The sequence below is a fragment of the Centruroides vittatus genome, unplaced genomic scaffold (assembly GCF_030686945.1).
Source record: "Centruroides vittatus isolate TY-2023 unplaced genomic scaffold, ASM3068694v2 contig_1112, whole genome shotgun sequence".
Classification (NCBI taxonomy): Eukaryota; Metazoa; Arthropoda; class Arachnida; order Scorpiones; family Buthidae; genus Centruroides; species Centruroides vittatus.
Genome location: NW_027120714.1, coordinates 409,083 through 432,004, shown reverse-complemented (window position 1 = coordinate 432,004; position 22,922 = coordinate 409,083). Strand labels below are relative to the sequence as shown.

General features: G+C 33.3%; 1 protein-coding gene across 3 annotated transcripts; it reads right to left on the bottom strand.

Annotated features, from left to right (window-relative positions):
* Positions 1 to 4,401: 4,401 nt before the first annotated feature.
* Fsn (F-box synaptic protein) lies at positions 4,402 to 20,994 on the bottom strand. Of its 3 annotated transcripts, none has more exons than XM_067272056.1 (4): positions 20,407 to 20,994; positions 15,354 to 15,586; positions 11,926 to 12,750; positions 4,402 to 5,650 (listed from the first exon to the last, which is right to left on the bottom strand). In XM_067272056.1, the coding sequence occupies exons 1-2, from the start codon at positions 20,986 to 20,988 to the stop codon at positions 15,401 to 15,403; spliced, it is 768 nt and encodes a 255-aa protein (XP_067128157.1). In that variant the 5' UTR covers positions 20,989 to 20,994; the 3' UTR covers positions 4,402 to 5,650; positions 11,926 to 12,750; positions 15,354 to 15,400. The 3 variants fall into 3 exon arrangements, with proteins under 3 accessions (XP_067128157.1, XP_067128165.1, XP_067128171.1); XM_067272064.1 differs by having other exon boundaries at positions 12,271 to 12,750; XM_067272070.1 differs by lacking the exons at positions 4,402 to 5,650; positions 11,926 to 12,750 and adding an exon at positions 19,082 to 19,225 and having other exon boundaries at positions 15,476 to 15,586.
* Between the last annotated feature and the right edge of the window lie 1,928 nt (positions 20,995 to 22,922).

Sequence of the window (22,922 nt, the reverse complement as noted above, 5' to 3'; positions counted from 1 at the left end):
GACGTGGATGGAATTTATTTTTGTTTTTTGTGTTAGAAGAAACAAAAATAACTGACTCGTGGATACGGATGAAGTGTTCTTTCCCGGATTAAAACAACACGCCAACTGTTCGACTCTTCGATTATTCAACGTTTCGTGATTTACAATTGTAAACGTTTCTGATGCGGCTCGAACCCAATTAATTTAGCCAGATTCGTCTGGTAGAAAAATTAACAATTGGTTCTGTCACTAAATTCATTTGTAGCGTTGATTCGTTTAGATTTTTTTAGCATTAAAAAAAACGATTGATTTAGCCGGGAAATTATCATTCGGCGACTAAACTGAGCCCCCAAAAAAGCCAGAAAATAAACCTTTGACGACTAATTTAGCCCAGGAACCAATTAATTTTGTGTGTAATTCGGTTATAGAATTAACAATTTAACAATAGAAAGCGATTAAAAACTGGACTTAAATTTGAAAGAAACGCGAATTAAGTCACGACCAATTTAATTCAGTCCCGAAAAAAACACAATTTACTGATCTAAAGCTAATTAAACTCCACGTTCTTCCCAAAAAACCACGCCAAATATTTTAGCGATAAATCTCGCGCCATTGTTCGAGAAATTTACAAAAATTTCTTTCCTAAATCTTAAAAAAAAAGAAAAAAATTCTGAAAGGAAATGAAGAGAGGAAAGGAAACGTTAAGTCCCTTCGAGGCACTAGGGAAGAACTACCAAGGGTCCGCATTCTTACAGTAAATCGGGTCACCAAAGGTCACGTAACCTCTGGAAAAAGGGCGAGTTTACCTTTCTGTATCACACACGTCACGTGACACTCGGCAAAAAGGGTAAATTATTTTTAGAAACCGGCGTCCGGATAATTAATTACCGCCGATTACGTTGGTATGACGTAAGTATCGGGCGCCATTACAGATTTCACCCGAAAATTTCTGCGCCTTCAGGCTCCATTGCAAATTTACGAGCCCACTTAACGTGGGCGAGAAAGTATTTAAGCCCGTACTCCGAAAAAAAGGGGAAGAATCTGAACACAAAAACACCAGATTCGTCTCCTAGGAGCCTAATTACAATACAAATTTTAAATACAAATATGGGGCATAAAAGCCACAAGGTGCAGCAGGATTTAAGCGAACGTGGCCATTTTTATCGAATAAATTAACTTTTTTTTTTTTTTAAGGCCCTCGACCGTATATAAATCTTTTCTGACGTCATTATTCGTTATAAACGACGTAAATCGAAGATCCTACCACGTAATTTAGCATTTCCCGACGAGACTTGTTATCGCTTCGATATGCAAATGAGGAAATATCCTCATTTGCATATCGGAAAGACGTAGCGTACGGGCGCGTTTATTTACGCAAATTATCGTTTATAATTAATATATCACGCACTAAATAAAACACAGGTAAACGTTAACAGAGTTTAGATAATCCACGGATGACGTCAGCAGCGGAGTAAATATAACCCCCGCCAAAAAAAATCACGGATTTTCCCCCAAAAAAGCGATCGTAACGAGTGACCAACTTAAGGCGAATCGTGCAATGATGCAATAAAGCATCATTGTGTGTATATATAACTGATTTTCCCGGATTAGTGGCGGTCATTGGGTCGTGGGCAATAACAGGAAACGAATTCGGGCGCCGTGCCGTTAATTCCATTCTTACCACTAATTAATTGTAATTAACTGGTATTCGAATCCGTCCGTCCTCTCTGCCAGTTTCTCCGCCAAATACTCATCCAGCCGGTCACGTGACAGGCGTCCCGATTTTTTTTCCTCGCTGCGGGCGAGATGAGGCCATTGGGTTAAAAGTTCATACGGAAGCGCTCCAGAAGGAAAAGTCGTAGGACCGTTCTGTCCACATTTCTATATATATATACATAAAACGCGCGTTTAAACTCTTCGAGAATTGATCAATTAATCCGCTTATTTTCGTATTTAACACTTGTTTAAACACGTCGATTCCGGAAATGGCTCCGAAAATCCTTTGTTACGCGGCTTTACGTAAGAGGCGCGTTGCGGTATTATTTCGAGGAATTGCGCGCGCGCGCCGTAACGATTGGTTTGTTACGCGAAATTGGTGAACGTTTGACATTTCGGGTATGGTTTAATGGGTTAACGTCGTGGCCATGTCAAACGGTGGCCGTTCCTATTTTAAAACGGCGATTGTGTGTCGCCGTGTGATTAAATATTTCGCCAAACTCCCGACATTCCTTTTGGGAAGTGCCATAGACAGAAAAGTCAAGGTTGAGATCTTCCTCGAGCGGGTCGTTCACCCCTTACCAAAATATTTCCGCACGTGATACCTAAGCGTTATTAATAATTAGCATAAGTTCAATTATTGAACCGAAGGGAATTATTAAATTGACGTCATTATTTATTTTTTTTAAATGGATTTATTCGTGTAAATACACGAAAATCTTTGTGTTGTAGAGGAGTGTGTTACATTTATGTACTGTAACTAGGATTTTAAAAATTTGGAGGAAAGAGTGACCGATGCACACTTGTAAAACGTTGTATTTTGAGGTTTTGTAGTAATTAAAATGAAATATAATGGTGTAAGGTGTGACAGAAAATATCAATGTGCTAGCTTCATTAATTAAAAGATGTCACAACAGTATTAAATAATAAAATGTACTTATCAGTTAACAGAGAAACAGGTTTATCTTAATCCTGTTTCTGTCTCTCCTGTCTACTGCTAATCAGATGAGACACTTACAACATTTTTCTATGGAAAAAACTGGTGTACACACCACACACACTGAAGCAGTATTTACTATTTTCCTCTTCTGTTTTCATATTTTAACCGATCTATAATAGTTATAATAGGATGTTAACAATCAGATGTAGGCTTTGCAGTAGTGAACTGTGTGAGGAAAATGTCAAACATTGTATATTCACACAATTAAACCCATAGATAATGTTACTATGAGTAGTTATTGTTAAGAATAATGGCAATTGTATAGATGTTGAATACCATATCTGTAATGCAGGAACTAGAAACCATTGTCTTGCCACTATACAATTAAGTTTTCATGCAGACATTGAACATGTAAAATGTAGTTATGTAGTTAGTAAAACGCAGATATTCATATATGATTAAGAGGTATGTTTTCTGCCGGGGAATTTAAAATGGTTATCTTTCTGTTGTGTTTCTCGAGACCCGCTCGCTTTCGAAATCTAAAAGTCGGAGATGCCAAAAGTTTACCACAATCCTAAGTATAATGACAATGAAGCTATGCCCAGTTGATGCCAAAATGATAAGAAATCTTCACTTTGGTGCAAGACCGATTTAACTCATTAAACTTAAGGAAAGATCTGGTGGAACAATTCGAAAAGTTCTCAAATAATGTAGCCCGTTGGCAAAAAAGAATAAATCCGAATAATGGAAAATTCCATTGATTATAAAAGCCACAAGTTTTATGCCTTTGAAATTCAATTTTGAGGAGTTATATTGTTTTGTAACAAAAGAATAAAACTTATGCTAAATTTCGAAAAAGAGACACTAATAAAATTCCGAAAGTGATATCAATTAGAGAAAACTGCACTCTTCCGAGTTATGTGCATTTCTGTTCTCCGAAATGAAACTCGTGTCGGTTCGGATCTCAATTTCCACGACCGTGGCTTATGCTCGGAGATACAAAGAAAATGCCCACGTGCCGTTCAAAAGTTGCGGCATTTGTATTTTTGAAGAGCCGTTTATTATCGGAAGCCCCGAGCCGCAAAGACACGGGGAAAATTCTGATTCTAACTCTCGTATGAACTTCGGATTCAAAATTCGACCGAGAACAAACTAACAATTTTGTATTACATTGCAGTCTGACGAGTCAAAAGTATCTGTCAATCGAGCACCTTTACATCAAAAAAACAATGCATTTTTGTAAGTCATGTAATATCTTGTAAATAATTCTATTGTAAATATATCCAGCAGCTTCTAAGACATTTTTCAATATCTCAAAGACACACAAAATTATACTTGTAGTAATTTAAATAGATTTGTAAGTTTTGAACTATTCTCGTTGCTCCTTTGATAAAAGTAAACGAGACAAACGAACAAAATTTCCAGAGCCAAAAGAATAAGCAAAACAAATGCTTCTTCTATAAGTGTTCTGAGATATCTCGGTTCTTTCGACCTAACGATTTTGCACCCAGCGTTTGCGTAAGGATTCGATAATGTTATATTTACATCTGGAAGGTCGTTCCGAAGCCCGAAATGTAGAGATAAATAGCGTGCATTATCGTATAACGTTACGGCAATAGAATTACAACGTACTCCTCGTTTCTGTGTCGGTTCGATAAGCAAAAAGTTATCCGTTCTCTCTTATAGTGCGATTAATTATAATACTTTCCCCGGGTGTTGTTGTAATTGTTACGAAGAACTTAACACAATTTAATTTATACATTAAATCAATTATTTAATTTATTTATTACTACTAAAACATGCAATTTATGGAAAAACAAAATAAAAATCAATGAAGTTTTATTTTCATAAAATCCCACTTATGACAAGTTCATTAGATAAAAATGATTTAAGCAGAATGCTACAAAGAATGCACCATTTTGTTGTTGTTAATATACACACATTTCTAAAATTATTTTTTTAAAATATCGAGTTAAAACTCAGATTTTTTTTTTCTTCTAAGTCCTAACGTAAGTATCGTAGAATTCTTCCTAGATTTTTACTCGGTTAAGTATCTGAATCTGCCGTAACAAAAAGAAACGATAATTACAGAACTCATCGCAAGAATCACAATTAACTACGAACGACGACTGTACAGAAACTTACAATTACGATAATAATTTAGAGCCGAGCGTATGTACATCGATTCGATAATTGAGAACGATTATCGTTATTTTCTTTTTTAAATATAAATTAACGACGACAATAAATAAACTTCACAAATATTCTAATTATATGGCAAATATATAAATTAAAAAAAAAAAAAAAAAATTTGTACCTCGTTGAATTTATTACACAGTATATCCATACAAAAATATACAACTTTAGCGTAGATGACGTGTGAGAACTGTCTTTGTATTGTCCATTATTACTGAAATTTACTCTCTGGAAAGTGTCGCATCTAACGAAACCGTATTCTTTAAAGAACCAAATCAAAAAGTACAAAATTCTATGCTAAAATTTAGAGAAGATAACTTACCATCTGATGAATATTTAATATAATATATTACTTTGTATTCTATTACTGAAATTAAATTAAAAAATAAATTCTTCTGTACATTAAAGTGTGATAAATCTTTTTTTTTCCCACGACGATTCGAACCTAAGTACAAGTGTGTTCTTACTTTAATAAATTATACGACGTCAAATCAAATTTCGGTGAGATTTCTTGCCTGCCGCTTGCTCGGTGAATAAATTTGCCACGTAGAAGATATAAAAAGGCAATGTTTGGTGAAATTATGTTACACACTCAGCATTCCTGAGAATTGTAGTGACGGTAATGTAGAAGGTTCTTTTGTAGAAGAATTCTTATCGTCTCACAGATAATCACTTAGCAAATTAAAGTTCTTTTAAGGTATATTTCTCTTAAAAGAACTCGTAAAAGATTGCATAAACTGTCGGAAGTAGCTTCCTTAAAGTTGTAGAGAGTTTCCTACACAAACTGTAGATAAATTTCATTTGCCTTCAATTATGTGCCTATTAAAATAAAAAATACAATTAATTAATAATAAAGTATATATAGATATATTACACAGAATATTTCTAAGTCTTCTATATAATTTTTCATCTTTGACTTTTACGATACGGGGTATCCCGTAAGTCTGGAACCGTAGTAGATAATTTTGTTTATTCTTTCACAGGTAAAGCACGGTGCAGAGTAAGGAGAAACAAATTTGAGATTTCGACGGTGGAAACCCACAGTTAGTGAGGAGTCAGTTGCTAGAGTTTAACGGGCTGCGTCCCGATTGCCGTAAAGCATTGGACACCATCGTCAAAGTAGCCTCAATTTGTTCTTCCTTACTCGGCACCATGCTTAACCTGTAAAAGAATAAACAAAAATCAATGTAACTCCCACACTTCTGGACTTAAGGGACAACCTGTATAAACAGAATTTCAAACATGCTGTTTTTAAAACATAAATACTTGTTCTGAATGATTATACAGTAGTATACTCATTATTAATTAAGAAAATTAAACTTTAGTCCCTCAAAGAATGAACCACAGGTAAAGAAAATTCTTACCAGACCCTCTCTGTTTTCTTTATGAGTATGAAGAAGTGTTAATATTTCTCTCTACAAAGTTATATATATATATATACACAGCAAACTTTGAAATATTCCATATATAGAATTAATAAATTTTAATCTTAATTATAGTTATATTAAGATAATAATAAACTGTTAATTGCTATTTTTATTAATAGTAAAAATCAAGATTCGATTAATATTTCATTTATTTTCTGGAATTGTGCCAAAGCAACTGCATAAATGCATGGACAATGATGTATTCTTATTGCGTAGGTCCCAAAGGTGACCATCTTAAAGCGCACGGCATCGCAAATTTCACAATATCTGTGAATTATGAATTATTTACCCGTTCACATTCTTATATACTTTATTTACAATTTAGCTATTGATTAATTTTTCATTTAAACATAAAACATTCCATAATTTTACGTTTCAATGTTAAATCAAGGAATTTCACGTGACATTCCTTAAGCATTTCTGATTAATCTGTGCTAATGTGATTACATTCAGTATTGTTCACGTGGATAAGACAGTATGCATTTTTATTTCAATACGACATGTTATCTCTTTAGTTTCGCAGTGAACGGGTTTAAAATGATTTCAAAATTTATGAGACTGCACGCTATCCCATCAAAACAAATAAATACCAAGATGTCAACCATTAAATCGCGCCATCTCGTAGTTTTTCCTGTTATTTTAGCACGTGTTCTTGTGAAGATAATAAAAATTAATCTGCATTGTAAATGTTGGCATTATATTTTATAAAGACTTTTATAGATGGAATGAGAAGGGTCGACGGGCTTCTTCCAGAATCTCGAGGATGCACGAGATTCTAATTTGAGACAACAGATTGGTGTGACAAGACAATAAATGGGAGTAACAGTTGAGTCTTTAAATGTGTACTTAAAGGAAATATGAATCAAATGTAAGAAAGGACATCCAAGCTACTGCATCAGTGTGTGTGTTGGACACATATTCCGTACCAGGAATATGTGTCAACACACACGTGGCCAAGATAATCTGACCAAATAAGAATCTGGAAGAAGTAAATATCTCAGAACAACTGGAAATATATTTGTCCTTGAAAACAATGGATGCATAAACTTTAATAATAAAGTCAGTATGCACAATTCCAGGTTTATAGATAATGCAAAACATAAAACCATATAGACTAGTTAATATCAGGATAGCTTATAGAATGCATTTACTTGAAAAGCTTCATTGAATCTATCTGTTTAAACTATGATACATTTATTTTCTATTTAATTAATTCATTAGCTATGACAGAAATTTAAAATGTTCTGTTTGTAGTACATTGCAACTTTCGAACAGATTTTAAGCTTATATGTTCTACCAAAAGCCATCGAGCAGTTTGGTAATTCAAATCTACGGCGCACAGACTGAAGACGGCCTTTACACGAGGTTGAAAATATTTGTGATTAATTTAATATGCTTTTTCTGTCAGAATTTTATGGTTTAGTATGCTAGGGAAGTTTTTAAATGATCGAGTAAAGAGATACCCGAGCAAAACAAAGTCCTAATTGATCCTCTTTTATTCGTAAGATGACTTCTTGTGTATGAGAAAGCATCAAAAAAGTGAATGCATTAAATTTAGATAATATACTGCATTTCTGAAACAAATCTTGAAAACTGTTTTCCATTACTTCTTATGGAGAAACGTCTAACCCATTTCATTCTATGTGAATAACCAATTTCCCCAAATTATACTTAAACACTGCAAAAAACACTTATTTGTCTACAAATCCAGGATTTTAACACATTAAATATTAAACACTTCAATTACTTTAATAATAAATACTTAAAATCTTAAGAGAACACTACATGCCATGATGTAAGCAGTAATACAACAAAGAAGTTTATACAGTATCCCCTATTAAGAATTGTACGTAAACTGCATTTTCTTTAATATGCAGTAGGGAGTAAGTTCTATGAATATATTGAAATTTTATAAATAAATATCACCAAAGTCCACAACTATGCTAGAACACGAACACAATTCCTTTAAAATAAACGAAAACTGATGCTAGAAATGAAGTCGTTCCCTGCTTCTGACATTTATTAACAGTTACTTGAAATTTTTGCAAACGTGCTTTGACGAAATTTGCTATATCAATTGAGAAAAACATGTTAAACCAACGTAGCAAAGGTAGAATTTAGTGCTTTAGCAGATGATGCCTAAGGTGCGGTGTCATATTGTAATATTTCGTGAGCATCTTTGGGCAGTTTCGTCTAAAAATACAACCTGTGGAGACATCTCGCAACTATAAGGCAAATTTAAAATCAGAGATACAAACTGTCACAAATACTCCAATGCAGTTTCTCTGGCCCGATTTACTTTAAAAATGGCAACACGTACAACCGTGTCATCTTGTCATATGGTAGTTTTATACTGTTTTTATTTACTCGTGTTTAGTTCATTAAATATTATAGCAAAAGAAAAATATCGAATAGAAGCTAATTGAGGGTAATATTTAATATGGCCTGAAAAAAAAAAAAGTAGAAGAAAATCGAGAATTTAGAAGTGAATGGACCGAATCCTATGCAGTTGTTGCAAATTTAACAGGATTCCCAGTGTGTTTAACGTGTCAGGAAAAGTTTTCTAACAAAAAATCAAATTATAAAAGCATTTTTAAATAAACACAAAGCATTTGCAAACACTTATCGAGAGGGAGAAAAAAGAAGAAAGGCAGTAGAACTTCGTTGTAAAACAAACTTAAGTAAAACTACATTGTCAAATTGGATACAATCGAGTAACAATACGACTACCGTTAGTTTTGTTGCCGCACTAGAAATAGGGAAGCGGGGAGTCATTTGCGGATGGCGAACTTGTGAAAGATTGTTTTATTAAAATGTCCGAATATCTTTTTTTGAGATTTTAAAAATAAAACAGAAATAATTGCTAAAATAAAAGGAACACCATTGTCCGCTAAGACCATAAGAGACGGAACAGTTCTTATGGCAGATGTAACTAGTTGGGAGATTACAGATTTAAATTCAACATCAGTATTTTCTATCGTCCATGATGAATCGTGATTGATATTGAACAGGTTGTACTTATTTGTAGATATGTTAACTCGGGACCTCAAGAGGAGTTACTCAATATATTGCCATTTATGGAACAAACTCAAGGCAAGGATATAGAGTATCAATTGCAACTGATGGAGCACCAAGCATGAAAAGAAAGGTTTTGTTTCTAGTTTAAAAAACAAATTTTGCACAACGTTTTTTCTTTTCACCACATAATCCATTAAGAGGTACTTTGTTCACAAACCTTTTCGAAGGAAATAACATTAGTTACGGTCCAGGTCGTACAAATTGTGAAAAAGTAACAGCGAGACCCCTATATCGTCGGCAATTTTGTGAACTTATTAACGAAGTCGATAGCCAATATTCTGATTTTTTTTTTACACAATAAAGAAAGAAGGCTTTCCAGAAAAGCAGTGTTAATGCAATTTGCTGCTTGCATCGAAGAAATAAAATTATTTTTAAACCAAAAAGATCTTCAATAGCCGAGCTCAATAATCGCGATCGGTTACAAAACTTTTATTTTATGTTGGACACGACCTCACATTTAAACACACTAAACAAGAAACTGCAGGGGAAGGGAAATACAGCTATTTTGCTTCTAGAAGTACTTGCTTTTGAACAAAAATTACATTTGTTTACTGCAAGGTACTGTTAGAGAAAGGTACATCGTTACATTTTCCTACGTTGAAGAAATATCGACAGGATCATATTTCAATAGATTTAACATATTTCGCGCAATTAGTTGTAAATATGAAATCGGAATTGAGTGAGAGATTTAAAGGGTTTACAAAGGAAAAGGCAACCTTATTTCTGATATTATTGAGACCGCTGGAAATCAATTCTACCGATTTGAATTTTTCACCTTTTACTAATATCGATCGAGCAGTTTTTCAACTGGAACTAGCAGATTTAAAACATTAAGGAAATGTGGAGTTCAAAATTTGTAAATCTTAAAAGGGAATTAGAAAATTTAGAGAGACAGAAATATACTTTTGCTGCACAACATAAATGGTCCAAGATAAAAAGAATCTTAAAAGGCAAGATCGAGTTGTTTTTGATACTTGAAACGGTTTGCCGATACTCGTATTCAATTAAAAACTTATACATTTAGACTTCTGTCGATTTTCAGATCGACATATTTTTGCGAACGTAACAGACATTTTCGAATGTGAATTTTATTAAAAATAAACTAAGAAATCGACTGAACACTGTGAGTTTGCTGTCTTGTTTGAAAAGGAAAGTAACCTCATATTTACTGAATTTTGACAAACTTTCTCAAGAAATTCAGTGGCAAGTCTCATTAGAAACTATATATTGTTCTTATTTTTTTAATGAAGTATATATTTTAAATAATTGAATTGCAGTATATTTTATTAAAGCATTTTTAAGCAAAGCACAAATAACATAACAAAAGCACAAACTCATTTTAACAAAAGGAAAAAAAAAATGTTTTAGGCTCAGTTTTCAAAAATGTATATTTCGTAATTCAAGTTGATGACTTGCGACCCTATAAGTATTATTTTGGTAAATATAATTCTAAAAATGCTGCTTTACGAAAAAAATTGCAGACCTTCTGGTCTAGGCTTATTAAAATTTCTATCAAATCCTTTCTATAGCTAATTCTATTTAATGTTTTTCCAAATGCAAAATTACAGTCATTCATGCAAACTTGCAAAATTACGGGGCTCGTCTAGGAGTCCTACAATGTTTATATCTTCCCTTATGTGGATTTTGTAGGAATTTGAAAGCTGTTTATGTGCCAATGCACCCTCCCAATCTGTAACTAAGATTCTAAGCAAGACGGGAAAAATTCTTCAGAAAGTCGAGAGTTAGAAGGGTGACACATTGACTGCAACGAGTGTTTTTGCATAAACATGTCCTGGGCACCATTTCGATTATGCAACGTTTATTTGCTGTTTTAAATTTTTATATTTATTTTTATGTATAATAGATAGTTTTGATAAATTTTTGCATAGATATTTAATATTTAGCAAAAAAAATATCTGCAAATTATCTCGTAGCGAGCGTGCGAAGTGACTTTTCTTTCACAGATGTCGACTAGAGATAATTCAAGTAATATAAATATATATATATATATATAATCTTTTATTTTTTGATGTTTTTCAATATCTTTTCAATAAACTTTTCCATTCATGACATCATATTAATTTGTCATTCGTATTCCAAGCACAAATTATCCACTTTGGTAGTATATTTACTATGATAATATTTGTATCTGGCAATAAAAACAGAAAACTTGTATCATATTTGTTCTGTAATGCCCAATTTGTGTGTTGTTTTTATTCCTGATGCCCATTAATCAGTTATAATAACTACTTACTATAGGAATAGTCATATCTGGCAAAACTCGACAGACGACATTATAAGAGTTACCTCGTAAATGGCGACCGTTGTTCGATTGCAAACTAAGAGACGACTCGTAGTTGGCAGTCAGTGTGTTAAAGGTGTGTTTCTTAATAATTGTGTTATTATTGTTTATTAATTTAATTAAATTTGATTTGTAAATCATATATATATATATATATAATTATTTTGCAATAATTAAACTAAATTTTAACTGTATCAATTAAATAATAATTTAATTTAATTCCTAAATTAGTACTTTACAGATCATTTCACTATATATAATGTTCTAAAATTTAAAATAATACTCACCTAATTTAGGACCGCTACACATCATCATCAAATGAAATTAATTTACAATTCTTTAAACTGAATTAACTCGATTTAGCAAATCATATACGATTGGTTATTTCGGTACGAAATTTCAAAAGAAAACCATTTCGTCATTTGTCACAATTATATTGGCACAATTTCTTTGCAAACTTATTATAGATATAAATTATCATCCAATTTAATTAAATTTTTGTTCAAAGGATAGCAGTATCACAATATCTTATCATTGATTTTTTTTTCCTATGCTTTTACATAAGACATATATATTTTTATGTAATTAAAAGATGATTAATTCCAAAGAGATTCGATAATATAAATACACACTATTAAATATCAGCATTGCACAGTCCCTAGTTGACTGCAACCTCACCGACGAGTTCCTTTTAACTAGCATCGTTGAGTATTTTTCTCGAAATAAATGTTAGAATACTTTTCTCGTAATATGAAATTCCAATGATGAGTGGATAACCAAAGTTTCGAATCTAATCGTATTTCACTTTTCAAAAACTATTTCTTAGTAGTTTTCAATGATTTTAATTGAGCTTAAAATTTATTTTCATATATAGTTTATATAAAAAGTTTGTCAAACCCCATCACAGCCATTTTATACTCTTGGAATGTGGACAGTTAATGGCATAAATCAAAATAGAGATATAGTCTTTTTAGTTTAACTGTGACGAGACAGACGATAGAGTCTTTGGTAATTACCGTTTTTCTTCTTTATTTTTATTCATAGCCGTTTGAATGAGTAACTGATATATAATCAGTATCTCGCATCAGACTGTACTGGGTTTGACTTGATACCTACAAATACAAATAAATTAATTAGATCGTTACATTATGAAGAGTACTAAAGAATATTTGCGAATAAGTAGATGAAATAAAAATTACATAAACTGATATTTAAAACAAAAGTCATTACAGTGAAAATGCAAACATCTTGATGGGATCGGGGATCTTTCAAATAATCCAAAAATTCATTTGCTTTTGTATTTTGAGTACATTAAACATAGTGCATTTAAAGTTTTAGGAACAATAAATACTGTAATGTAATTGTTATATTTGAAGGCAAATTAATTTACTCAAAATCTAATATAGTTTTACATATATGACGTAGTAATTTCCAGTTACACGAAGAGTTTGGTCTCTGCGTATTATACTCTATGCATTCCTTTTTTTTTATTTAACCATTTTGGAAACTCTAAAGCAGAGGTGGCCAACACGAGGCCTGCAGGCTGCATGCGGCCCGCTGGGAGTCGTTTATTAATATCATGTATTTTTAACACGTTAACTGCCACCTGTAATATGATATTTTAGCTGATAAGGCAAGCGTAACGCCACGAGTTGCTACATATTGTGCGCAGTGTCCAGGAAAACCTGCAATGTGTGCAAATTGTTTTGTAAAAACTCATAAATGAATACTATATATGTATGTAAAACTCTTATACTCATTTTTATACTTTTTTTCTATAAATATATATTATTTTGCACTTATATACTTCGATTTTTGTTTTGTAATATTATTTACTTTATATGTAATAAAAGAGAATAATTAAACTAGTTCTCGATATTTTTCCTTTTTTTAACTATTCACTATTTAAAAAATACTATCAGATATAAAACAGTTGTTTTTTATTTAAAAAACACTACGACCGCCGGCCGTCGGACCACTTCGTGAGACCATATGACGACCAGAAGTCCGAGCCAACTTTATAGATGTACACGAGAGGCCACCACTAGGATGTAAAACAACGTCTTACGAAGCCTGGATAATTTGACCTTGAGTGAAACTACATTGGTTATAGCGACGACGGGCGGTCGGATGGCTCCGTACGGCCCTAATTAGTACAACCGCCAGCGCGTCGGATGGCAGTTAACGTGTTAAATTATAGCTAACAGAAATTTGAAATATCTCTCATTTTTGGAAAAATTCATAGATTTTAGCTATTTCAAATATCCCGCTATTTGACACTCAAGGTTACTTAGTTTTTTGTCCGACGCTAGGTGTCGATAAAATTTAATATGAGACTTCAACTTCAGCTATATATGTTTTGTGGTCTTCGGCATTTTCGGTAAGCTCGCGATGCTATCGGGCTCATACTCATAACTACTTTCGGTCCAGCTTGACAAAGTTCCGTGTTATTCTGTACTTTTGTTTTATTATCGCCACTGCATCTGGAGAGATTTTGCGATCAACATTAAAATACATATTTAACATATCTATAACAACAGTTCAAACTACTTTAACCAAGTAGCCTGTCTACCATATTGATTCTATAAGTACACCTATTTTTTGTGTTTTTTTACATTAAACCAGGCAAGTATTTGACCACGATCTCACCTACTGGGAAACGACGATGTGGTTGAAGCTGTAGCACGCTTGCTTGCTTACTTTAATTAACAAAAAAAAAAAAGTTAGGTGCGTGGCCTGGCAGGAAATATTATTTCTGAAATTTGGCCCGCCTTCTGAAAAGGTTGGCCACCTCTATTCCAAAGTTTCAGGTAATTGAGTTTCCATTGATTTACATACTGTCAATTCAATAAATAAAAAATTTCTTGGTGAAGGGTGCCAAAATTGTTTATTTTAGGTCTCATTTCAGAAGATGAGAAATTGTTATCTGGATTTTGCACAGAATTACAACTTGCTATAAATTACAGTATATATGAAACTAACTTTTATGACAACGTATAGTATATCAATGATCGTATACTATTTATATACTATACGGAGGTGTAGAGAAAAACATTTGCGTAGCCACTACTCCCCTGCAGTTGAATTTAGTTAATACATAGCAAAAGTAAGATATAGATGTGAACTTTAGTAGTACACAATATAATGTTTTAACTATTTTCTTTAATAGAAATTAATTAATAAAAGTGTTTTTGTGATGCAAAACTACAATGCAGTATTTTACAGTTTCGTGTAGAAATAAACCTTATATATCTCTAAAGCATATCAATAGTATAAAAGGTAATGTTTTGCAATCGCTAAACAACCAATTAGCTTTTCAAGCCTTAAAGAGATAAACCTAACAGTTATGCTATTTAGAAATCAGCAATTCAATTTTTATCTTTTGAAAATGAACTTCCCAATAGGCCCAGAGATAAACGTTATGGATTTCGCCGTATCGAGATGAAACAAAAGTAAAGAAACAATATGTGTAAACTGTTGCAATTATTATTAGCATTTGCTTCCATTCGTTATATTAATGTTTGCATTATATTTTATATTTCAATAAAAAATTTTAATATATATATAAATATATACAATAATTTATTAATAACTGTAAATTTAGTTTTTATTCCGTCGAATGCGAATTATTAGAAAAAAAAAAGCCGATCTGGTACAATTTTTATATAATTTTCTCAAGAAAATAAAAACGTAAATTGAAATAAAATAAACCTACCATCAGATCACATGATTTATTAAATATCCAATTATAAAATATAGGTGTCAGCCATCCAACGGATGTCCTAAGTAAACCATCGACACTTCGGTATTTCCATATACCGCAGATATGGAAGGATAAAGTTTTTTGTCCGGTAATCCACGAAAAGCCACACCTAGAAATTCGTAATTTCGCTCGAATGCTAGTGTATTGTCTTCGCAGTCCAGGATGACACGAATCCTTTCCCCGACCTGTCATTAAAAAATTAAGTGATTAGAAGAGCGTTAGAAAAATCCTTAAATTATTTTATCATTAATGCAAACACAGTAGAATCTTATCCAATTGATTGCAGAAGACATCCGATCGTTAAAAATATGCATAAATATACGATAATCTGCACACCTACTGCTCTTTTATACTAAAATATTGAAATTGGAAATGTATTTTGAGATATTTACTATTGTATAATTCCATTTTTAACACTAGTTAAACGTAAAAAATAACATCGTGTTTATCTGAATCTATTTATTAAATAAAACGAAGAAAAATAAATTTAACTGTCTTATCATGGCATATTTATAGTGTGTTCATATAACAAAAATTTTACTTAAAAAGCTCAGATAGAAAAAATATATATATAAATATCTGATTAAAAAAATGCAGTTTTATTTATTCATATAAAATACCAAATTAAAAAAAAAAATCTGAGGATCTTTGGGATTTGTAGAACTTCTAAAAATAAGCATTTATGTTCAGAGTTTGAGGAATTTAATTTTTACTTGCCAATTTTATTTATCGTCATCTAAGGATTCCTCGAATCGTCTTCCCATTATCAATCGATTTATAATACGTTAATGTAAGTCCAATTTCTAATAAATGCTACTGCATAAATAAACAAGCAGTCCTAGCAACATAGTAATCAACTTCTACAATTTTCATTCCGAGATGTTTTAGGAAACAATTTTTCTTTCTTGCCCACTAGCAGTCGCCAACTTTAAAGTGGCCGCAGATTTGCATCTTGCCGACGGGCCGACCGGGCAGAGTTTTCTCGTTTTCTTTGTATGCGTATTGCTTATATACGAGCCAGTTTCCCATAGAAAGTTCCAGTGGGAGGTATCCCCCTTAGAAGATTGTCTATGTGCTATACTGACCTATTCCATCAATCCTATCCTTTCTGCTTCTTGAGTTGTCATTCAACGAATGAATATATATACAAAACTTTTAGTTTATCTGTCACAGTTTATCTGTGGTAAAAACACTAAGCAATTTAGTGTTTTTACCACAAACACATATTTATATAATTTGTGATTTTGTATTAAAGACGGTTTAACGTACAGCCAAATATTTATCATATTTTAAATTAAATAGTTTTAAATAACACAAAATCAATAAATCTGCAATAAAGAATCTCCAAATTACACAGAAATGCAAGCTATTTTAAAAACTGTCCTTTCAAATGTCAACTAATAATTAAATTATTTAAATAATTTAATCTAAAGATGTCATGTGCACAGATGGAAATGATTAGTTTTTTTTTTCTTTTATTAAATTCAGAAATTTTATAAACTCGACGACAAATAACCTAAGACAGAAACTGAAATATCAAAACTGTTTTATCTATTTTTGCACTAGAATAAACAGATAACTTTAGATTTTACTGACAGCAAAAATTAAATGTATATAGAAAACATGGACAAAACTATACATATATAAACAGAGCTAAAGATTTTACTTCAAATAATTCAAAATTGTTGCTAGAAAAATTATAATCAATCGTTTTTAGTAAAACTTGATTACGCAAGTGTGCTCTCCCCGGGAAATATTTTAAGTGATCGGCCGACAACACCGGTTGGCCACTTACGATAAATTGCCCTACGAATCTCGGTAAATAATAATAAAAACAATACTTATAGCTTAATAGCATAATAATACATATTCTGGTTGTCTTTAATACAACTATATATTATTATTTTTTTTATCGTTATTGTTAACAGTTTGCCGATCAACCGACCAGTTAGCCAGCTTCGGAGAAACTCCGTAATGTAATGATTATTAAACGAACTCTTTGAATGTTTTCCCTTTATTTTTCACATATGTCATATAACAGAAATTTGATGAGTCATCTGTTTTTCTGTCATCTGATATAGAATCTACATAGTGTAAAACTGTAAATATAGCAAATTCTAATTATATAAATTACCAAGGACTCCACCCTTGTTTGCCTTTGACAGTTCAAACCAGTCATTTCATGATGCTTTTAACATGTTTTTGAAATTCATAAACAGTTTCTTGAATCAGTTTTTGAAATTTTCTGGTAAAATAATGACAATCCTCTTTTTACTGGATCATTTACTTCTTCGGTAAGAAATCTACTTCTGCGCAAACATTTTGTGTTGCAAGTGAATCGATAAAGTTATTGTAGTTTTATAAATCTTTTAATTAAAACAAATATTTACTACGAGATATTCGTCAAATACAATGTATTTCTGTAATACTAACCAAAGTATAATATCACTTTAAAAAAAATATTAATTGATCATCGGTAATTGGTTCTAATTTACCAATTATCAATTGAATATATCAGTATTATAATATATATATCATTGGCATTCCCAATGAAAAATAGCAGCGAGAATCATATTTCGGCGGCATTAAATCGGCGAATGCAGCTATATAAAATGCAGATTCAAAAACAAATCGGCTATTGTCTAACATTTCTATTGTTTTCAAGTAAACGATAATCGAGTATTTTTTATTAAAAAAAAAAACTAGTTAACTAAAATAATTATTAAGTTAGAAAAAGTATCGGTTAGATGTATCCAGAGAAGACACGAGAAAACAGATGTCATCTGCCTTGTATTTCCACAGTTAAGAGGAAAGGAATGCTTATGTGACCGAATCTACGAAGACAGACAACTCCAAAAAAATATTTCGACAATTATAAATGCCATTAAACACTTAATTCCACATTCTAGATGCACATAAATCGTTAAAATTGCTCAAATTTTTGTCAACTTTAGCAGTCTAAACTAGCGTTAATTTTCTATTTTCGTTGCTGTCGCTAATCAAAATGATCAAGCCAAATTTATTATCAAGCTACATTTTGACTAATTAAATACACGAATGCTACCTAACTTTGACAAAATGTTAGGCAATTATGTCACCATTTTGTACTAAATTTAATAATTAGAATTAAACTAACTAATTTAGAATATTCTTATGTGATCATCCAAAGAGCAGCGCTTGAATTTAAAAAATATTTTCGGAAAATCTCGTCGTCTTAAATTAATTTCAAGAATTCGAACGGACCCGAAAAAAGACGACAAAAGCAAAAAACCATTCCGGACCATTCAAAATTCCCATTTTCGTACATAAAGCAAATTATTTTAAATTGTTTTTTGTGTAGAAAAAAAGTAAATGGATTCAAATAAACGATTTTATTAAGTTCAATTTTAAATCATCAATGCTAATAATAGTTTAAAAATTTTTAGAAATATTGATTTAAACTCATGCATAATTTTATAAACAAAAATGTCATACGTTTGCATAAAAAGAATTCCAGTATTTTTGTTTAAAGTTTGAAAAAGAATGTCAGGAATATTAAAGCGCAAAAAATTACAACGTAAATAAAAACGCGACTTTTATTACCGTAATAAACCAAACGGATAGGCCAACATATAAGTAAAACTATTGTATTAGTGGCTCTTAAAGATAAAATATATTAGTAAAAGTCAAATTTTGCTTACATTCGATCATCGAAAGCTTCTATATAAAATGCAATCCGCAGCCTATAAATAGTACATGCTGCCATCTGCGTAACCGTTTAAAAATTATATTAAATTTTTTATGAGTCGGCAATTCTCGTATCGACAGAAAGCGACGTTTCCGAACTGAAAATAACCAAGTTTAAATTTGACTAAAATTCCAACATTTATGTATAAACTTAGAGTTTTTCATTTTCTTCCAACAATTAGTTTGTATACGGTAATTAAAAATTTTCATGTCAGAGAGACTAACTGCGTAACTATTCAATATATCCAATCAAGAATTGGTGTGTCGCCGAAAATTCTAGAAAATAGCTCCACAAGAACTATTCGCATGCAAATTCCATTCGTTTCGGTTACAATTAGCTAACGTATTAACTGAAGCATTGAATTTTTCCTCCGCCAGAGCTTATAATCGTTTTGCTAAAGTCGTAAACATTAAAAGCAGCACCGGTCTGCCAGATCCGGGAGTAACCCTTTAAAAGATAATCTTCTCCGAAATTTTCTCTACGTTGCTCACGATTAAGACCAACATGCCCAAAAAGGCGTGGCAGTTTTTTTAAAAGTTTCTCTCGCGCAAAACATTACATTTTAAACACCATTTTACGACATCGATCCAAATCTTATTTTTGTCCATAAATTTCTGCTGTCCGGCACTCCAAAAACAAAAGTAATGTAAAGTACACTCTCGGAGTCGTACTTTACGAGAGCCCTTCTTTTGTTCGCATCTCTATACCACGTCTAGCCTGGAAGTTCTCAAAGCGGCAAGTAATTCTAGGAAGTGAAACAAAGTGAGTGGGCAGCAGGGACGGACACAAACGAGGGCCGGAGTCGCCGACGACCTTTCCCATCAAAACGGATAAGACGAAACGCCGCAGGTCTAACAGCTTCCGGCGACGGAAGTACGATGCACGGTAAAGACACAGAGCGCTAGTCTCGCCAAAAAGTTTTTCTAAGAATATTTCCGAGCCTTTCTCGCTCGAAGGAAAACTGGTCGGGGGCATCGAGCATAACTTTACGAAACCGAGGGACAGCGGCTCGAAAGTTTGAGAATGGCTGATTTGGCCAAGCGGCGACGCCTTGACAGACTCGCCATCGCCCGACCCGGTAAACGTCTCCCAGATTCACATCCCTTTCGGCAGTCTCTCCACACTGGACCTCCAGATAAAGCGAGGGTCTCCAACGGCCGCCGTACCTTTGCACGAAACCGAAGTAATTTACCGACGGACCATTTTGGAGCGTTCAAACTTTTAAAACGAAACCGTAAAACACAATAAAACGAACAGAAGCCGCAAGAGCCTACCAACCTGATACTTAGGCGCATTGTTAAGTTGGGGATAATTGCCTTGACTGTCTCCGTTATGTAACAGATGATTATCGACCAAATTCCACCCCCAACTTTCCGAGTTTGATCCCAACAGGGCCACGTAACCGGGGCACTGGAGGGGCGCCTCCTTGGTGGCGATTCCGATGACGGCCACGGTCCCCAGTGGTCCTTCCCACCAAACTTCCCAACAATGACGACCGGTCCGAAACCCGATTTTGCCTTTGGCGGCATCCGTGCTCTGCGCCACGGGATTTCGATGTAACGTGAACCCATTGGGTTTGATGTAAATATTTCTCGAGCATTCGTTCGGGTCCCAAGCGTGATAGAACGACTTCAGCTTGGACTTGTAAGTCGGCACCGATGACAGCAAATCGGATTTCAACGCCTCCTCCGCTAACTTTCTAATGCAGTGCATCCTCCACACGTCGTTGTTCTCGTCGTTCAGTAACTTGTACCAGTTTTTACACACCAGAGAACAGCTCCTCAGTTCGGTCAAGTCTAAGTACGAAAAGATTATTTCTAAAACATTATATGGCAAATTGCTCCACTTGGTCGCCGCCATCTTGGTTGCCAGAAACAAAGATGGTACGGCCGCAAGAGTGTTGCCAACCCGTCCGTGGATAAATTTCTCAAATTAAATCGGGCATTTATTGGGTTTTAATCAGCGGTAAAAAACCTCTTCCGCAATTTTGGTAAATAATAATTAAAGTTTTGATAAATTATCTATTTTAAACGGGTGATTTATACGAGTTGGATATGTTACTTGTCGCTCGTCGATGGCGGGAGATACAGTATTTTTCTTTTTTTTACTTTAAACGCTCCCCGCCCCGTGGCCACCAAAAGGGCTTCTGTTTTTTTAAAATACAAGAGTCATAAATTCGATCGTGCTCATAATAAAGTGGTCGGGTCGAGGGAGAAGACTCGATGTATCCGGACAGATCGCTCGTAAAAAAAAATTCCTGGGATTTGCTTGCTAAGATACGATCTCGGATCCCCCAGAACGGTTGGACCACGCCTTTGCCGTCTCTTCGATTGAATCGTATTAGTTCGTATAAAAAGGCTCTTCGGGTCTTTCTACACGGGTATTAGTTTAGTTTTAGTTTTCGATACTGGGAGACCTATTCTGCTCTGACGCTTTTCGGGCCTTCTTGTCGGGATAGACTGGAAGTCGAGAGGCAGAGATCGACATTATTTTCGGCTAAAAATGCATTTAAAGTTTAAAAAAATGTAAATTTATTTTTATGCTTTATATGTTTTAGTGAGTTACATAATATATCGCTAGGACAAAAAAATGGAAATAAAAATAATTAATTCCAATTTGAAGAAAGCGAGTAAAATGCACCAGAATCGTCACCATGTTGAAAAACAAAGCGCGCTGGCCACGAATCGCAAACTTCAATAATTTTTCAAATTTCTAAAATATTTCCCAATAAATTAATATACAAACAGCGGTTTTCCGATCACCCATGCTTGGTTTTGTATTTTTTTATTTTTTCTTTCAACTCCTTTCGCCCCGTGAATACTACGAGGACCTTAGCAAGCCCATTATGGGTTCTGTCAGGCCTATAATGGGTCTGCCGGGTGGTGAGGGACCCGACATTTCCAACACCTAAGAGCCCTGTTTCCAAGTCTTTCATAAGTTCGACCAGATCCACAATGAGTGCTGCAGGCCTTGTTCTTTGGTACCCGGCGGCATCGTATACCATGTAGGCCCTATTAACCTATAGGAAATTATTTTAACAGTCTGCGATACTCTCAATAGGGCTCGAATATAGGGCTTGGTCTTTCCAAGAATACAATCGGTCAACCTTGTTGACTTACGTAGTAGCTTAACCGGGGATTTATTTACATAGAGAGCGGGTTAAGGCCCTTCCCTGCACCAAATAACGATACATGTAAAAATATGAGGCCCTAAGCTGCAATGTGATTAAGTAACGTGTTGCATTCGATTCTCTACATCATCCCACGTGTAGTAATCAGCATCAGAATCTTTTGAATGCACATTTTAACGCATTAATCAGCTAAATTTTTCTCTTCACGAACCACTTGCACGCTACATAATATATAGGCCAAACGTGTGTATCTGTAAGCAACGATAACACATCGTGTTATTTAAATATTTAGGATGAAATATGTTACGCAAGACGTAATTTATACTTCATATTTATCTCGTTTATCGATAATATTTACGTTACTAATGTAAATAAACACGGTTATACTCGTTGCTACACCATTAATAATTGATGAAGTCTCTTCGTAACTGAAACTAGAACACTAGAAGTAGTGTCCTTATCGATCGTATCATCCGACCCATTTATTTTTACGCCTTGACATTGATGATTTGTTGCAACTATTTATATCGTGAAGATATTTTAATGCTTTCTCCAATCTTCTCTTACTTAAATATTAAAGTGTAGCGAAAATAAACACGCGAATCAATCAAAAGAGAAAAAAAAATCACACAACAGAAACACGCGACACTTATTTCATAAAACA

Bases quoted from the DNA above. Each gene is read 5' to 3' on its own strand.
- Fsn (XM_067272056.1), bottom strand. From the start codon at position 20,988: ATGGCGGCGACCAAGTGGAGCAATTTGCCATATAATGTTTTAGAAATA. The intron at 15,587-20,406 runs GTTGGTAGGCTC...TTTTAATGACAG, and splicing joins ACAATGCGCCTAAGTATCAG to GTCGGGGAAAGGATTCGTGT.